This window comes from Silene latifolia, chromosome 8 (genome assembly GCF_048544455.1).
Source record: "Silene latifolia isolate original U9 population chromosome 8, ASM4854445v1, whole genome shotgun sequence".
In the NCBI taxonomy this organism is placed as follows: Eukaryota; Viridiplantae; Streptophyta; class Magnoliopsida; order Caryophyllales; family Caryophyllaceae; genus Silene; species Silene latifolia.
The window spans coordinates 3,435,328-3,455,261 of NC_133533.1; the positions used below are offsets into that span (position 1 = coordinate 3,435,328).

The following is a 19,934-nucleotide window of genomic DNA, read 5'->3' on the forward strand; positions in this document are numbered from 1 at the left end:
TACTCGGTTGTCATTAAAACCGTCATAAAAACATATAATGGTGGTTTTTTATTAAAAAGTATTGTCACTTATTATTACCTTTAACGTCGCTATTTACGTCGGTTGTTAATAGAACCGCCACAATTGACTTATAGTGGCGTTTTCTATATGAAACCGCCATAATAACTTCTACTATCACGTCGGTTCTTAATTTAAACCGCCACAATAGACCTCCTACAGCATGAAAAATTCGCTCCCGCCAATTTTTTGGGCTTTTTGCGTCGGTTCTATTAGAACTGCCACGATAAAGGCGTCACGATAGGGACTTTTTCTACTAGTGGGAGGTCCCTACTTCGCGTATTTTTGTAAGTTTTTGGCAGCTCCATTCTTCTTTTTAGTTTGCATTTCCTTTCCTTAACTTGTTTTTGGGTACAATGGCGGCATTTTACAGTTTAGTTTGGGGAGGTTATGAATCCATATCTGTGTCTGCATAGTGTTCTTATTGCATTTCAGTTTGCACGTTTATTTTCGCATGCCTTGTTGTTTTTATTTCCAAAAATATATCAAAAGAATTTAAAACATTCACGTTTATTTTTGCATTTAGGTCGAGTCGGAACGTTAGATTTAATGATGAAATTGCACTATTATTTGTCCTTTTACTTAAGCCTTGCATTAAACTGTTATCTTTTAGCCTTGTCTTATTGCATATCTACGAGTTAATGTTAAAATTTAGCTAAACGAATAGGCTTGACCTGAAAATTTTGGCAAACTACTTATAATTTCTAAGATATAAGAGCCTTATAAACTGGTGTCATTTGTGACCAGTTTCATGTAGGATTGTGAGTAGTTACTCCTTGCATAACATGTTCTTTAATTTGCACGTATATGATATTCAATTGCTTTTTGCCTACATACATTAGTGGTTGGTGACACATGCAGGGAGGCGCTTACATTTCCCCTTTCTTTCATTTCTACCCATTTAACTCCACTTTAACCAAATTTGTCTTTCGACCCTTAACTACATCCAAATTTAGCCTGCCTTGTCAAGCTAGTTAGTGTATGTTTTGTGATATATAATTTATTTTGCCAAGTTTGGTCCGTATTTGATCATTGGGAGTTGGTAATTTATGGAGGAAGAGGATGATGATAAAAAAAAATTGAAAAATGAAAAAAAAAACGTGAATCAAAGAAGTGAAAAAAACGTGAAAAAAGAAAGAAAGAAAAAAAAATGAAAAGTTTGGTTGACGATTCTGCTCCTATGCTTTATTATATCTTTTGATGAGTATGTTTGGATTGGTGAGTTGGTATGCTGAATCAAAGGCCTTGTGAATCAAAGGCCTTGCGCTTAATTTTGATGGATTAGAAATAGATACGAGTACATTAAAAATATCTACTTTTATATATTTGCTAATACGTAGCTAACAATATTTACCGTGTAAAACACACGTTGACAAACATGAAAAAGTAAAGTAGTAGAGTGAGTTGAATGGAGAGAGTAGAAGGGAATAGACGAATAGTCGTATTAATGGAGGATCATACCACGAACTCGTGTTGATGATCTGATTATATCGGCGGCGGTAACTCCGGCGATGACAAAAAAATATGGTGGAAAAGCATAGAAAAGTAGTTGTCTTGATAAAGTTTTGTTAGGAGAGTTAATGTAAAAGTCATTTTGGTTTTGGTACATCCCACATCGGTGGGTAATCGCTCTCAAGATTTTATAAACCTATATTAGTAATGATACAAAGGGTTTTTTGGAGAGTTCTGACACCGACTCCAGCAAGCAGTAAGCGGATTTTGATTCATACTTCAAAAAATCATACTCTCTGCCGTCGATTCTAGTGAAACCACAATCATTATCCCATACTAATCTTCATCATAATTTTGCTTCATATGTTCATACGGGCAGAGGCGAAACTCTAGCCTGGCCCAATGGGCCATGGCCCGGCCGAGATAAAAAAAATTATGTGCATTTAATTCTAAAAACACAAATTCAATGAATAAGTAGTTTGTTAACATAGTGTATTATTAATACCATTAATTAGAGCAAATTTCAAGCTTAATTTTTCGTGAATAAAAAAGGTAATATGCCATAAATAGACTTTTAGATTTAATGCTTTAATTACAACTCATTTCCTTTTTAGATCTACGTACAATATTTCTTTGATTTTGCAAAAGATAAAAAAAGAACAAAATATAATTTACTATGTTTCAAACTTGGACATTGATTGGTGCTGATCAACAACAACTCCTACTGGCATAATTATAATTGGCTTTTGGCTTAAGGCAATATCTAAATCGTAATTTTCCATTTCGTTCTCGTCTAAAGACGTTGAATTACAAATTATACTTATTTTAGCAAAAGTTTTATTATTTCTTTAACATTTTCAGTAAAAATAGACTGAACAATTCAACAACAAGAACATAATTAATACAAATAAGATTTGACGATGATTACTAAAACACGGTCTCATCCCTAAGTAGCATAATTGACATTCACCCGTTGAACCTGGCGGCAAAGATCGGTAAGCCGTGCGAACGAATTACTGAGAGTCACAATTGTGGCATATGTCTCTGCACAATACACTTCAGATAACAAGCTATGCCTCACGACATTTAGACCATTCACCAAAAAACTCAAGTGTTTTAGGCCATCAGAGTTTTGATAGATCCATAACGGTTCTACAGGCTCATGAGTCGCAAATAAAAAATTATCCACGTACTCCCCAACAATTACAACCGCATGCTTCTGTATTATCTTAGGACTCCCAATGTAAGTCGGTGAAAGCCTCTCCATGTAAGGCTTCTCACCATGCTCAGAGTAGTCTCCATGAATATTCACTACCGCCACCAAAGTGAATTCACTGAACTTGATCCTCATGTAAAGTTTGAGTTTGTTGATCCTTCTGAAAATGAACGAATCGTTCAATCCTCACATTCAGACTGTTCCATATGGGCGCCCCATTCTCCGATGCCTCTTGCAGCAAATGTCAAACATATTTCAATTTCGTTCCAATCGCAGTACGAATCATATCCCCCAATTCTCCAAAGTTCACCAATATTCCCGGTAGTAGTTTGGTCGGGGTATCAGTGTGCCTAGCATAGGAGATTCCCAGATTGTAATTTATGTGGGTGCTTACGGCCGTAATTGAGCATGAATCTACAAATCAGAGTTAGAAACGTAACATTAGGCTCAATTCTATCATCAAACACAAGAAACACAAAAGAATGGTCAGGTAAAAAAACAAAAATTTATTAATCAATACGTATATTGCCATAATATATCTTCAAAGTATAATCTAGTTATGGTATGTATATATGACCACAATTTACTAAACTTTTACCACGAATTATTAGTATTTGGCATGAATATTGTTATGTTTATTAATGTTTTGCCACGATTATTGTTATTATTGTTGTTGTTGTTGTTGTTGTTGTCTTTCATTTTTTTCCCTCTTGTTTATTATACTACCTCCATCCCGGTCATTTGTATATTAAAATAGAAATTTACTAATAAGTGACAATGCCATAAATGCAGATAAATCAGAAAGAAGATTTGGAGTCTTGGAATGCATACCTTGACAGAAACGGGATTGAACATATGCAATAATATCAAGATGAATACGAGAATGAAAGATAATGATCGTTGCTCTAGTACAGGAATCGACGGCGCCGTCGTCAAAGAGTATGATCCCGCATACTCCAAATCCGCTCACCTCGACTCTGCGTCGTCGTTGCCGGAATCCGACGACTGAGACTACGGAAGAGGAGCGTCGTCGTCGCCAGAGTTAGACGACTCGGATTTCTGAGGATGACTCTTTGACTCCGCGTCGCTGAACTGCGGAGGAGGACAGCGTTTGTCGCTCTCTCTATACTCTCTTTTAGTCTCTCTTTTTCCCTTATCTCCAGTGATCTGTTATGACATTTTTTGGTTATTGGATCTTTTTATGTTGCATTGCTTGTTCAATTCTATGGTAGATCGTGTTTTCGCATGAGGCCATTAAAATTAACTATAAGATGTTGCAAAACAACTTAAAGTTTTAAGTTCACAAGTAACATTACTTTGTAAATACTCAATTACTTGCAAGTTATTTTACAAGTATAATATACTTTCTCTATTTTTTTTTTAAATCTTCTCATTTCTCCATTATATGTGAGGACTATTTTATAGAAATGAGGATATAAAAAAAACGGAGAAAATAGTTATTACTTTTAAAGATTTTATACAAAAAGACGTTATAAAACTGCTTAACCTTATAACTCTTTTTTTTTTTAAAAAAAATTGTAATACCTTGTTGAGCATGTTGTAGATAATAGAGATGGAAGTGGATCGTGTACGGTGGTGTTTTGTGCCGGTCAACCATGCTAGGAGAAGAAAATGGCACGGCCCGTGGCGTACCGGGCTTGAATGTGCTCAAGCAATTTCTCCGCATTAGCCTTATTTCTTTGTAGTTTAAATGCGTCTTAGTTTGTCGTACTTAGGTGGACCGTGCACAAATAGGATCCTACAACATCATATATATCTCTAATGCAATAGCCAAAAAATTGATGTGGCATCCTATTTTTACATTACATTCCTATGTGGCAGCTAATAAGATGCTAATACTTAATTGTAGCAATAAAAAAAAATCATAAAAAAGTCGGCATAACAAATTCATGCCATAGAATAAGAAATTATTATAGTCAATGGCTTGAAATAAAATCATGAAAAAAACGGAAACATATCAAATTAGTGGCATAAAATGGAATGTGCATTGGAAAATTCTATATATTATCCAGCATATGATGATTAATAATTATCTTTTTCAAATTTGTTGAGATTTTTTCAATAATTCAAAATTCTCAATTATCTCCCGCTAATCTCGAGATTTATTCCATAATACGAGTATATTCCTTAAAATCACGTTCAAATTAATAGAAGTAAAAAAACTATAAATTTCTTATGTCAACCAAGGCTAAAATCATTCTCAGTTGTCAACATTAATATTTCACAATTCTAAAACACAATTTTTGTAATTTCAACCATGGCCTTTTAATCTTTATTTGCACTCATGTCACCATACATCACTTCAAAATGAACATGCTTATGGCGGAGATCACCATGCTCAGTTTGGAATGACTATGCGAAATACAAATTAAACAACAATTTGGTAAACTACATAGGCGAAGTCAGAGTGACAACTACGAGACATGTTACTCGCTTCTATCTCAACCCCGCCATACAAGAGGTAATGATTTTATTTCGAATATACAAGCATTCCAAAAATCTAAGGTGATTTTCTTATTCCGCCGTACGAGACAAGTGCAGTGGGACTTGGGAGTATAACCGGCTCAAAAAAAGCATTCCAAGGATTCAAGGTGACTGTCTTATTCCATAATACTGACTTTTATATATAAGAATATTAAAATTATAGTATCTGACCGATAATTCATACAAAAACGTGTGTGTTTTCAAATTTTAGGTAAAGTTTCGTGTGATTGACATGGATAACGAGACCTCTAAATTTGTTGTCATCTCGGAAAATCAAGATCTGAATTTGATGATGTAATATGCAGCGGACTTGCTAGCCTACATCAAACGGGTGATCCAACAAGAATAATGGCAAATTTAGACCATGAATCAAGACCATCCCACAAATATGAAATCACATTATTATAATGAGTGTTAATTTATACTTTGCAATGGAAATACGTATATTATTTTAGCCACTCTAAACAATAATTATTAGGCAAGATGGCTTCACACTTTGAGACGATTTCAATACTTGAGAAAATCTCAGATTGTGAGACCATTCCTTTGTAAAAAAAAAACAAAGTTGAAATTTATCATTGTAAAATTAATATAAAAGTAACTATATTACAAATAAGATTCGGATCATAAAATGAATGTTATCATCATTATAAAAGTAGTAATAAAAAGTAGTAATATGAGCTTTAAATTACAAATATAGCAAATTAAAACATATAAAGCAGACCCGTGAATTTCACGGGTTTAAACCTAGTGTTGTACAATAGCATTGTACAACAGGCTCATATATTACGGCGCTGTTTGGTAAACAGCATATTGACCAATTTTTAGCATATTCAAGGGTTTTAGGCTTTTAGCATGTTTGACCAATCAATATGCTAATTTTAGTGTTTGGTAAACAGCATATTGAAACAACATATTTGGGTCAATATGCTGTTTTACCCCAGCATATTGAAAAATATGAAATTTTTCTCCCTTTTACAAAGAAAAGTAAAAATCTACTAATCGTAATCTACAAATTACCAAACACTCAAATTAATTCTGCTAATTATAATATACTAGTCAAACCATCTGATAAAATCTGTCATTTATAATGTGCTTTTGCAATCTGCTTATGCTGAAATTAATCCGCTGTTTACCAAACAGAGCCTACATATTAAACTGTTAAACTATTTAAGCCCAATAAAAATAAAAAAATTCTACACATTTGCTTTTATAATAATATTTCGTATAAAAACTGTTTGTCATATAAAACGGTTTATACAAGAATATTGTTTTCGTTCTCAGTTGGTCTCACATACATCAACGTCTCATAACCTTTTTTTATTGTCATCTCAATTTTAACTCGTTGTGAGACGGTGAGAATCGTCTTAAGTAAAGACGGTCTTAAAAAAAATCGGTGTTCTTCAATGGGTGATTTTTTGTGATAAATGCAACCCTTGAGCAAAAGTAAGTTAACTAACAGCATAAACAATCAACAAGAGGATCCGTGGCGCAATGGTAGCGCGTCTGACTCCAGATCAGAAGGTTGCGTGTTCGATTCACGTCGGGTTCAATTTCCCGATCCTCATCACGGTTTTTCTTATTTTCTGCTTTTTAACTTACAGAACTGTATAAAATGCTTTACCAGAAGCCTTATGACAACGAAGGTCGTTGTAGTATAGTGGTAAGTTTTCCCGCCTGTCACGCGGGTGACCCGGGTTCGATCCCTGGCAACGGCGTTTTATTTTTTTATTTGTTTTTTTTTGGCTTATTAGCTCGCTGTTTTAGTTTTCATGGCTTAATAATGCTTCCCAAAATACCTGTGGGATATGTAGCCTTCTTTATTTGTCACAACTCCTTTTGCACTTTATTTGCTCAAGTGACTGTAAATTCGGTCCAAGCTTTGTTTGTCGACGATTTTATGGTTCACTAAAAAAATATTTAGTGAATCGTCATTTGAACAATCTCTCATCTTTTACAAAAATTAAAGTCGTGTTATAATACATACAATAACCTGGTCAATTTTCATAATACGCGTCTTTTTTTAAATCTGACGTAGTCACACGTACTATCAATTTCCTAACACGTGTCTTATTTTAAACTTCTTCTATTCCGCAAAACTACAATTGAAAATCCTCCATCACATATTCACATACCCTAAATATCGTTCTTACTATGTAGCTTCTATAATACAACAAGCAATAGGATATACTACTTGAGAGAGGTACGACAAACTTCATTATGACGAAGAAAATAACACAATTGACGTATCTAGTGATTTTACTCCACTTGGATATTTCTTCGGAGTGCCTACAACTTGTCACTCAATTAGCGGAAACTGAAAAGGAGGATCACAGGATTATGGGTATCCTTGAAGATATTCGGGCTTCCTTTAGTTTTTTTCACTGCTTAGTTTTTAACTTTATTCCGAGACGTTTCAATGGTCTTGCGCATAATCTAGCAAAACAGGCCATGAACTTGTAAAACCTTCATTTACAGCTGTCAAAAAAAAAAAAAAAAGTGATTTTACTCCCTTGAAAGCGTATTGATTTGGCTACTTGGCATCCAATTGTTGGTGCCATTTGGTACTTAAAATAATAAAAAGGCATGTTTTTGGACCCTTGGAAATTTCTAGGAAATTATTGCCCTATAAACAAGGGTAATCCAAAAATCTCTCATGCAAAACGGACTAATCCAAAAATCTCTAGGGTTTCTATGAGAGCCTCCGTCTAATCGTAGTCTTTAGATCATCCTCTTTTCCAGGCAATCTTCTACTATATTCGTGGTCTCTGAAAGGGTTTAATAACGTTGGCATAGTTACGTTGCCTTCGTATTGAGTGAAAGCGGGCTAGGGTTTGGTTGTTATGGCGTCACAGGAAGAAAGTAGTCGAAGAAAGGGAAAGGGAATTGCTGGCGACGAAGACGAATTTATCTAGGATACAGGAGATGGAGGCGATGAGCAGAAGAAGACAGAGGTGATGCTGGTGGGTAGGGTTTGGTCTTCGAAGACGGTGAATGCGAGGGCAGCCATTGAAACGATGACAAAGCTATGGAACACAAAAGGTACAGTGGTCGGTAATATGATTGATGCGAAAAACAAAATATTCCTTTTTAAGTTTGCATCGGACTATGATAAAGCAAAGGTATTCGATGGCCAACCATGGCATTTCGATAAATATATTTGGTGCTTTAATGACCCCGTCTTGGATGGGAAACTGGTAGATACGCCATTGTTCCAAGTACCATTATGGGCTAGGGTGTATGATCTGCCTCTTCGAGGTCGTTCAAATGTGGAGAATGTACGTAGGTTGGGAACGCAAATTGGCCAGTTTGTGAAAATCGATGAAGCGCCATTGCCAGAGCTTGAAAGGGCAGTTCGAATTAGGGTCTTGCATGATGTAAGAAGACCCTTGTGTGACGTTGTGCGTGCAAGGATGGATATGGGAAAGCTGGAGGAGTTCGATGTCAAGTATGAACGTCTCCCCATTTTTTGTTACGGATGTGGGGTACTTGGACACGGGGAAAAGGACTGTGATGACGGTCCCTATGAGGAAGGTGAGTTGCGGTTTAGTGAGAATCTGAGGGCCTCACCGAGGAGAGTGGTAAGACAGGAGAAAGATATGGGGTTGAAGAGCTCTAGGGACCTGACCAGTGTGTTCGAGGAGGAGTTCAAACAAAAGGAGAATGAGGACATTGAACGGATGATTGCAAAGCTACAACATATCTCGTTTTTATCCAAGACAAAAAAGATGAGCGGAGTGAACATGGAGGGTAAGGATGACGTGGGAAAGAGTGGTCAAGCCAGTGGGGAAAGGAGAGAGACAGTGCATGAGGGAGGAGGTGATATGAACATTATATTAACTAGTCCAGTACGAGAGTTAATTCATAATGAAGGGAGTGATGTCGAAACTGAAGGGGGTGTGAAGGGAAAGGGGAGGAGTGCTAGGGAATGGAGTGGAGGGTCAGTAGGGAAAGGAGGTGAGAGCGGTGTAGTTGTGAAGGAGGGCACGAAGTGGATTAGGGTAAGGAAGGGGAGTGAGGATGGTAGACAGGAAGGGGGAGGCTGTGTGAATCAAATACCATCTGTCGTGGTAGGGAGCAAAAGGGGGAGGATTACCGAGGAAGGAGTGGAAGAACAAGCGGGGTCGAAAGTTCGTAAAATCATGGATGTATGTTCATCTGAGGCGGAGGTTGAGATGACTCAACCCCGCCCGGCCCAATGAATCTGTTGAGCCTTAACTGCAGGGGGCTGGGCAACCCCGCTGCAGTAGGCGGTCTCCGTAACTTGATACGGAAGGAGGCCCCCACTCTAGTCTTTCTCTCCGAGACTAAACTGAGTGGTGAGGAATTTAGGAGAGTCCGTGCCCAGTTTGATGAGTATGAGGGCATGGAAGTGGATAGTGTTGGAAGATCAGGTGGATTAGCTTTCTTGTGGAAAAAACATGTACGGTGTGTATTTCGATCGGCTTCGGTCCATCATATGGACTTCGAAATTCATGAGACGGAGGGGAACTGGAGAGTAACAGGATTCTATGGGTGGCCAAATGTGACGGACAGGTACTTATCTTGGAAGCTGCTTAGAGAATTAGGAGCGCAATATGGGGGGCCGTGGGTGTGCATAGGTGATTTTAATGAAATTCTTTTTGCGACAGAGATGAAAGGTGGTACACGACCCCAATGGCAGATGAACAACTTTAGAGAAGCGATAGATGATTGTGGACTAAGGGACATTGCTTTTGAAGGCTACGCTTTCACGTATGATAATGGGCAGTTTGATGATGACAATAGACAAAGTAGGCTTGACCGAGCAATGTGTAATGATGAATGGGCGGACCTGTTCCCGCGAGCTAAATTGGCCCATTTGACCCGGGAGTGGTCAGACCACGCTCCTATTTTGTTGAAACTCGCAAAGAGGGTGGTGGAGGAACGCTTTACGGGAAAAATCTTTCGCTTTGAACAAGTTTGGGTCGGGGAAGAGGGGTGTGAAGAAGCGGTGCGGCAGGCGTGGGAAACTGGGGATGTGGAGGTGGTCAATCTGCTGGAACGATGTGCGGAAAACCTACAAAAGTGGAAGGGCATTAGTATAGGAAAAATTGTGAGGGAGTTAAATACTAAACGTCGGAAATTAAGCAAGCTGAATGAAGGGGGACGGTCTAAGTTCGAGGTTGAGGAGAGGAAGAAGGTAGTGATGGAGATTGCCACTTTGTTAAAGCAAGAGGAGATTTTTTGGAGACAACGATCAAGGGCGCTGTGGTTAAAAGAAGGGGATAGGAATACAAAGTATTTTCATAGTTAAGCGGGCCAACGAAAAGAGCGGAATCATATTGCAAAGCTAGTGGATGAGGAAGGTAGAATTACGGAAGGATTGGAGAATATTACCGGTGTGGCGAAGGGCTATTTTGAGGAGCTCTTTAAGTCAGGAGAACCACATAACTTCGAGCATCTTCTTAACGGCATCGATGGCAGAGTGACGGACAGTATGAATACTATCCTCCGAGGTGAGTATAGCGAGGAGGAGGTGGTAGCTGCTCTAAATCAAATGCATCCTTTGAAAGCTCCGGGCCCAGACGGAATGAACGGTCTTTTCTATCAGACCTACTGGCATATAGTGGGCCCTGCGGTGATACGCACTGTCCTTCGAATACTCCGAGGTGCACCGTTTCCTGAAGGTATTAATAAAACTCATATTATTTTAATCCCGAAAAAGAAAGCCCCGGATAAAATGGTAGACTTTAGACCGATTAGCTTGTGTAATGTCATTTATAAATTGGTGTCCAAGGTCTTAGCTAATCGTCTGAAGTTATTTTTGGGGGATATTGTGTCTGAAAATCAAAGTGCATTCACCCCTGGGAGACTCATAACGGATAACATCTTGGTAGCTTTTGAGATGTTCCACTTCATGAAAAATTCTAAAAATAAGAATGGCCATATGGCATTAAAACTGGACATGTCTAAGGCGTACGATAGGGTGGAGTGGGTTTTTCTTGAAAGGGTTCTGCTTAGGATGGGTTTTGATGAAAGGTGGGTGAATAGGGTCATGATGTGCGTTTCCTCGGTTCAATTTGCTGTTATGATCAATGGAGTGCCCTCGGAGCTGTTTAAACCGGGTAGGGGTCTTCGTCAGGGCGACCCGCTATCCCCATATCTATTCATCCTTTGTGCCGAAGTTCTGTCGAGTCTTATGAGAAGGGCAGCTGAGAATGAGACGATCCATGGTATCCGAATTGCAGCTAGCTCGCCTGTGGTTACGCATCTGCTATTCGCAGACGATAGTATTTTCTTTGTGAAGGCGAACCAAGTCGAGGCTAATTGTGTGAAGAATATTTTGGCTGACTATGCAAGTGCGTCGGGGCAAGTGATTAATTTCGATAAAACTACCGTCTCATTTAGCAAGGGAACTAGGGTGGCTGATAGGAGTGCCGTGGTGAATTGTCTCGGGGTGAGGGCTGTTGAGGCGCAGGAGAAGTATTTGGGTCTGCCCACTGTGGTTGGCCATTCGAAGAGGGTAGTGGCGAGTGTGATTCGAGATAAGTTGACTAAAAAATTACAGGGGTGGAAAGGGCATTTATTTTCGAAGGCGGGTCGGGAGGTATTGATAAAGGCCGTGGCCCAATCAATCCCGACTTATGCGATGAGCGTCTTCAAACTTCCGGATAACTTCTGTGAGGAATTACGGTCGATTGTATCTCGTTTTTGGTGGGGAGCTTCGAATGGTAAGAGCAAGATTCCGTGGATTGCATGGTCGAAACTTTGTAGACCGAAGTGTGCTGGAGGATTGGGGTTTAGAGACTTTCATAAGTTCAATATGGCGATGCTGGGAAAACAAGCGTGGCGATTTCTTACAAATCGATCTAGCTTGATGGTGCGTGTGCTAGGGGGGAAGTACTTCCCGAATGGTTCGTTTATGACAGCTGGGTTAGGTACGGCTCCTAGCTTCACTTGGCGAGGGATCCTAGAGGCCCGTGATGTTCTACGTTTGGGCGTGAGAAGGAGAATAGGGAATGGGATGAGTACTTTAAATGCAGTCCGACCCGTGGATAGCAGGCACGCAGTCAAGGAAGGTCATTTCACCAAGGAATCATGCTAGTCTTGAAATGGTGGTTGCGGAGCTTTGGATGGCGGATGGTCTGAGCTGGAATACGAACACGGTACGCTCTCTTTTCCTCCCTTTTGAACAAGACCGCATCCTCCAAATGCGGATCAGTGATACGAAACCTGAAGATAGCTGGGTTTGGGACCTCGAGAAGAATGGTGAATATTCGGTTAGGTCAGCGTATAAAGAACTGGCAAGGGGCAATGAGGACGAGGCAACCTCATCTGATTATGCGAAGGAGAAGCAGCTGTGGAACCGTATTTGGAAAGCGAATGTTCTCCCACGGGTCAAGGTCTTTATGTGGCAATTGTGTAATAATTCAATTGCGACAAGGGACAACTTGGCAAGACGGGTGAAGACTATTGAGTTGGAATGTCCGGTTTGTAACAGTGAGGTGGAGACTTGTCTTCACTTTATTCGGGGCTGTGGTTGGGCGGGTGGGTTATGGGATAGGCTGGGATTGGAGGTGCGTATGGCGGATGGGTATGAGAGGGTGAGGGAGTGGGTGGAGGATGTGTGGAGGGAGTTGGAGGCTAGTGAGATAGATATCTTTATGTTGGGGTGTTGGGCGATGTGGGAAGCTCGAAATAAGCTAGTGTTTGATGGGACTGTGGTGGATGTGTTCAGAGTTATGAGAAGAGTGGAGGATCTTAAGAGGGAGCTTTATGACGATAAGAGGAGGGCAGGAGACGTAGCTGTGATTGAGGAGGAGAAGGGACAATGGCAGAAACCGGAGAGGGGGTGGGTAAAGGTGAACGTGGACGGCGTGTGAAAGAGGATGGGGAACAGGGCTGGGTGCGGTGGCCAGAGACAGCGAAGGAGTAGTTTTGTGGGGGATGGCGGAGCACAGGTGTGGAACAGTGGAGGTGAGAATAGCGGAGGCTGAAGCGGTGTTGGCTGGACTGAAGAAAGCACGGAGTAAGGGATGTCGACGGGTGACCGTTGAAAGCGATTGCAAGATGTTGATTACTGAGTTGCAGGCGAAATCCAAGGGAAGAAGTGATTTCCACTTAATTTTAGACGATATTTATGAGTTGTGTAATGCTTTTGATTCAGTTGTTTGGTCTTTTGTTAGTCGGAAACATAATAGAGTAGCACACGAGCTAGCACATCTTTGCTCGTCGCAATTAGGTAGGAGAGAGTGGGATGCTACGCTCCCTCGTTTTGTTATGGATTTATGTCACGACGATATTTATAATATGAGGTAATACCGCCTGGGGTGGTTTTTCAAAAAAAAAAAAAAAAAAAGATTCAATCACAAATACCGGAATAAAGTTTAACACCATGAGACGATCTTTTTAAAAAAAAAAATCATTCATCTATTGTTATTAATAAAAGAGTGATTTTATACAAAATACCGTCTTACAATAGTGGCGTTTCTACTAAGGAGGGTGTGGGGTCTCCACGGATTTTTGTAGTCTTACCATATAAAAAGCGTCCATGCGTAAAATTGTACCAACTTTTTACTATGTAAGGCCCTAACATTTTTATGGGTGGTTCTTAAATTTACGTTATGACTTCACTAATCAAATTTACTGGATACGTCACTCCTTATAATATAATATCGTTTCACATAATAATTAGTAAGAATCAATTCGAAGTTGTTAAAATATAGGTACATCGTAACCAATCAAGACGACTTATTTCATGCATACGTACTTACTTGACTATCCACATATTTACGTACTTAACTACGAGTCAAAATAGAAGTCAATGGTAGTTAAGTTAGTTAGTTTGACTTTTCAACTGTTCCCTTGTACGTATAATACCAGTATACCACGTATGGTTTAAGAAAGTCAATACATAAATTTTTAGATGTGTTTCTTTTCCCTTCATGTATATATCATATATGCATGGAGTATTTCACCACTTTGAATTAATTAACAAATTAAAAAAGTACTGAATTAATACATTTCTTTTATCTCCAATGAAAATTCAAAACTAAAAGTCTTTATCTTTGATAAACTTGAGTGATGATACGTGTTCATACAGTTCAAATATTTAAACACAAGACTACGAAAAATAATAATAAAGCCAAATCGAACAAAAAAATTATTCAATATACATTATACAGTATAAAACCGAGTCTTTATCCATTATATTTTTTTTAAATTTTTTTTTGATAGCTATATTGAAGTTAGATGTCCAACAACAAGACTTTTCCTAACAAACTTAGGATAGTGAAAGATAAACTCATAAAATCCTCAAAATTATGCTATTGTTTATACATTAGCCACAAAAAAGAAAGAAATTATTTAATAACAAATAAAAAAGGTGAAATTTCCTTGGAAATCCAATTGAAAATGAAGTGTGAATATGTGATTTTTATTCGTGTGGGTCAATGGGCCCGTTAAAGTCCACGGGCCTATATTAGCCTACAAATATACTTGCTTGATTGATTAAGACCCAGTCTTAGATTACAACTTGTTTGGATTATATTTTGTGCATGTACATGTAAAATCTTTTGGTCGACATGGTTAAAATGAGAGTGACAACGACTGTGATATTACTCAATTATCTTAATTTCCGTGAATCATTTTCCATAAACTAATAACTACGAAAGATGTAGCCATGAAGGTTCATCGTCTTAATTTTTAATAATAATAATTAGTTCATTGATTACAATAATAGTTAGTAACTTAGTATGTGACTGCTTATGAATACCGTCTTTTTCTATATATATAGTACGAATGAAGTACTATCCTACAGAGTAATTCATATCTTGTTTTGGGAGATAAACTATATTTCGACATGGTTAGTCTGGTTATAGACTTGTGGTCTAAAGACTATTATATATATCTCTGAGTTTGTCCAGCTTGATTAAATATAACGATTGTAAAATATTATGTATATCCCTTGATAATGGTCAATGTTAATTACAAAGAATAAAAGAATTAGGACAATAAATCAATAATACAAATAAAATAAAGGATATACTCTAATTATTAGGACCACGGACGTTAATTAATTGTGATGGTTGTTACTTGTTAGTGTCATATATATTCATCACGTCGTCGGTCGGGGACAGTATGACAATACGAAGAATTTAAGTGAGTGTCACCATCTTAATTCTAGTCAAATGAATATCTACTTTGGACATTTATCAAACGGAAACGATTAGAATTATCTTTTTTTTTTCTTCTTAGAAGTGTGAAATATTGAATGTTACAACTCGCGAGATATAATATTAGAATCAATTTTCACATTTTTTTTGTATTTAATTAAATTATCATTTGGTTAATTACGATAACTTCATTAAAAATAACCTCTACACGAACACGATACCAACACGAATATTAGCGATACAATTTTCAGCATGCACAAATAGTTTTGCGACGAAACAATATGAAGACATAGTGAACAACAAAACTAAGATTACAAAAACAAAATAAATTCCTATTCTTTTCATGAAGAAAAAATTCCCAAATTACATCAAGTTCTTTTTTTTTTTTTTTTGTCATTCTTTCCCAAAACTAATAATATTATTATCCCACATATTAATTAGTAATGTACAATCAATAATTAAACAAAATGAAAGAAATAAACTTGTATTTTCTTCTAACGTAAAAAGCTAAGTATTGTATGAAAGAGTTATGTAAACTGTCCTATATGAAGGGTGTTGAAAAACCCAACATTGTATAATTAAGCAGCTCGATTAATCATCTCCATAAATTGTTGCATGGACTGTTGTCTTTGCAACCTCATATCCTCATTAAACTTGTTAATAAACGCCTCAACTCGGCGATTCAACTCGTCTTGACCCAACGAGGGCTCCTTTTTAAGCTTGGTAATCGAGGGGGTGACACGTGGTGAGGTGTAGTTGGTACGATCAGTAAACGTTTGAGATTTCTTCACCTCTTGTATCGGAGGTAAGTCGTTGAGCAAGTCGATCTGATGGTCGTTGTTGTTGTTGTTATTCTCCCATGTATCAGACTTTTTCAGGTGCCTTGTTAAAGGGATGTGACGCCCTTCGGTTATAGCTTTCCAAGTGCTCTCTAAGGTGTCTTGCTTCTTCGGCTTAGCCACTTTTCTCAATACTTTTCCACCTACAAAACGGATCAAATATATCAAAATCAATTTTTAAATTACGCTATAAAATAAGTTATTATAAAATTAAACCTATCAACTTTAAGTTTATTTCTAAAATGTTTATACAACGAGAAATGCGTATATACTTTTCTTGTAACGTCAAGTATGTAAAGTTATCCACACGAACAAATAATAATATTAGGACGTTACTAGATGATAAAAAGTCGTTGTATATATCAGGCTCTTATATGTCTGATATAAATTCAGTTATTTTGATAATTTCTACGATAGAATGGTAACGAAATTCGAGATCATCCGACAGATCCATCTCACTTACATGTGTCACATGGAATATATCAATCTAAAGTACAAGGGACCATAAAAATAAGGGGATGCAAGATCTATATTCACATGAAAATGCCAAGTCAACATTAAAAAGTCAACTTTACTAACGGTTGCATGGAGCCTTTTTCCGGTGACTAAGATGCTAATCCAAATTATTCTTACGTTATTTATAAAGTTATTATAGTACCTGAAGATTCCACCAAAAAAAGTTCAAGTCTAACGGACACGATAATAATAATAATAACTTGATTCAAACGTCACAAAAATAAACGACAAATTGCACCAAATCGACATCGTACATGACTCATACATCTTACCTAAACTCCACCTTCCTCCTTTCTACATGATCTAATCTCTAATCCCTCCAAATTTTTATATACTTTTATTCCGATAATGTGTTAGCTTAATGATTAAGACGGGACACTAGCATCGTGTTGCACTGTTGCATGTTTAAATCTTTATGTCTCGTTTATTGTACTGTCTGTATGTATAGTTCGTTCCATTTTATCCTTAATATAGAGTTAGCTAATCTTTCGTGGTTAGAAAGATTCACAAATTCTTTTGATAAAACAGTTTCACACAAGTATTGTTAAACAGACATATGTTTAATTTACTTAAATAACCTTTATTCAAATAACTTATCTTAAAATTTCCACCCATTACTGTGTTTTACACGAGTTTTATTGTAAAGTCGATTTACAAAAAAACTTGCTCAGATTTAAACACATAACCGGACTTATCTCCTTATTTTTTGTTTCAATCATTTGCTTAACTGTGAGGGATTGAAGGATATTTTAATTAAAGATAAACAAATGATTGGAATCGTAGGAGGTAATTTTTTTGTGTGGTTATATTAAGAATAAGAAATACTCTAGGATTTACTTGCAAAAATATGCATTGGTGGCAAGTTTTTATTAGCATGTCTAATCTGACACTTGTACTTTACCTTAACTAGACAAACTTAGGATGAACTATAATTAATGTTCTTAACATTCAATACACTTTTATGGTGAAATGAAATCAATAAATATATCATCAAACCTCCAAATGATAAGGGAGATGTTGCTATCAAATTAAGAGCGAGCAATGTTATCGACCTTTTCTTCTCAACTTTCTTCTCTAATACAACATTAAAATGGAATATAATTCGGCCATTTTAAACTGATCGCTAATGGATAAAGTCGAAAAATGTTGAAAAGAGAAGGTCAGTAGCATTGCTCATTAAATTGAACCTTAAAAAAATTGTAACGAGATGATTAAAATGAAGAGCGATAAGCAAATACTCCCACCATCCCAAACTCTAATTAATTAATTGTTTTAACTTTCGATTATTTAAGAAAAAATATTATAATAAAAGTAAATAAATGATTGAAACAGTAAATGGTTAAATACCTCCAATAGGACCTTTAGCAGGACGTCGGTTATGTCCAAACCTGGACACAGCCGGCGGACGCTGGGAGAGTAAATCCACCAACGCCTCCTGTCTCGCTAACGGGACAGGAGGCTTTGAACCCCAACTAAACCTATCCACTTCAACCGCCTCCGCCTCCACCTCTGCCTCTGCCACCAACCCCACACTCTCTTCCTCAAATTCATACTCCATGGCCTTACTCTCTTGCACAATCTCATACTCCAAAGGCTTACGTACCTCACACGCCACCATCACCTCTTTAATCTCTTCAACATCGACATCCTTCACAAACATGGACACCTTATTCTGCTGCTGCTCCGGCGCGTGGGTCTCACGCTCCAGCTGAAGTGGCGGCACGTGGATGTCACCCTCCAGTGGAGAAGGTGACGCGTGGTGGTTGTGGTGGAGACGGGAGGAGGCGACGATAGTGATAATGATACCGTTTATGATGAAGTAAAGGTAAGGGGGGCGGAGCCAGGATTTGAACGCAGAGTATATCGCCGGGATGTCGGCCGAGGAAAAGAGGATGGCTAGGAGGATGAGGCCGGTTGAGATTAGTAGTATTTTTATTGACATTTGTAGTGTGTTTCCGGTTGCCATTTTTGAGTAGTAAATAGGAGTATGGGATATTGGGATTGTTTATTTGGGGAGCGTATGAGATTTGTTAATGGGTAGGAGGAGTGGGTGTTGATGAGTATTTATAGTGGTTGGAAGGGTATGGGTCTACATCTTACTTGGGATGTTTGAGTAGTAAGTTTTTCGAAATTATGGTTTACATCGACTTTATAACAGGTTACACGAAATACAACTTATTTATTGCTATTATCAATCAGTGGCGAAGCTATGAAGGATTAGCAAGAAGCACGGTCATAAACAAAAAAAAAATACGGTCATCCCCGGTTGAGAATTGAAATTTAATACTCCGTAGGTTTTAGTTAAAAAAAATTGAAATTTCCCAGTTTACTCTTATACCATTATATGTTCGTCTTTGCTGAAATTTCCGTCCCCTTTGAAATCAAATTCTAGCTCTCTCACGGTATAGAACGAAAAGTATCTTTCTACGATAACTTTATTTAATCTTTGTTATTAAGTGCTACTTACACCTGGTTTTTATAAAAATAAATATCTAAACCGAGCTGACCTGAACTGAAAATAACTGAGAAAAAAATAGTAATAATGGTAGGATTCGAGTGGATTAAAAGGTAGTTTTTTGTAGAGTTGTAGGGATGATAACGATTTCAATTAGTGAAATTGGTTAAAAGTTTAATTTTTTTTATTCATATTCAAATTATCTATGTACATTTTACACTCTTTGTGTCTAACAAGTGTACAAATTATCTACAAATGTAGTCTATTTCTCTTACTTTTAAGTTGAAGCTATCTGGAAAGAAGGATAAAGGATAAATGATAGATCATCTATTCTCTTTCAGTTGTTTGTGATAAAATTTTAGTTTCGTATAAAATGAAGTACTCATTTACATCATTATATATACTCCGTATGAATATGACTTTTATACGTAATTTTACATTTAAAATAATAATTAATTATTTCTTGGTTCTAGTCACTCCCTCCGTCCCAATAATTTATCCACAAAGAATAAAAAATTAAACAAATAATTGGGACAAATGGGGTATTTCATTATGTTTTATTATTGCGTACTTCCCTGTTCTTTTCGGCTGAAAGGAGTTGAACGGAACATAATAGAGCTGAATTGAACCAAACTAAAGTAATAGTTACTTTATGAAACGATGAACTGAATAAAGCTAAACTGTATTGAATTGAGCTGAAATTAAGCAAGGAAAAACAAAACTTTAATTATTTAAGTTTCATAAAGATTTCTTTCCAT

At 37.3% G+C, this 19,934-nt stretch overlaps 2 protein-coding genes and 1 non-coding gene across 4 annotated transcripts; 2 read left to right on the forward strand and 1 right to left on the reverse strand.

Annotated features, from left to right (window-relative positions):
• Positions 1-6,710: 6,710 nt before the first annotated feature.
• TRNAW-CCA (transfer RNA tryptophan (anticodon CCA)) lies at positions 6,711-6,782 on the forward strand. The gene has a single exon. It is a non-coding gene; the product is annotated as a tRNA-Trp (tRNA).
• Positions 6,783-9,428: 2,646 nt separating this feature from the next.
• Positions 9,429-10,505, forward strand: LOC141597550 (uncharacterized). Its single transcript, XM_074418019.1, has one exon. It carries the CDS (start codon positions 9,429-9,431, stop codon positions 10,503-10,505), a length of 1,077 nt encoding a protein of 358 aa, XP_074274120.1.
• A 5,329-nt stretch (positions 10,506-15,834) lies between these two features.
• LOC141596043 (uncharacterized) lies at positions 15,835-18,756 on the reverse strand. 2 transcript variants are annotated; one of them, XM_074416043.1, is made up of 2 exons: positions 18,081-18,756; positions 15,835-16,348 (listed from the first exon to the last, which is right to left on the reverse strand). In XM_074416043.1, exons 1-2 carry the CDS (start codon positions 18,685-18,687, stop codon positions 15,945-15,947), a joined length of 1,011 nt encoding a protein of 336 aa, XP_074272144.1. In that variant the 5' UTR covers positions 18,688-18,756; the 3' UTR covers positions 15,835-15,944. The 2 variants fall into 2 exon arrangements, with proteins under 2 accessions (XP_074272144.1, XP_074272143.1); XM_074416042.1 differs by having other exon boundaries at positions 18,069-18,740.
• Between the last annotated feature and the right edge of the window lie 1,178 nt (positions 18,757-19,934).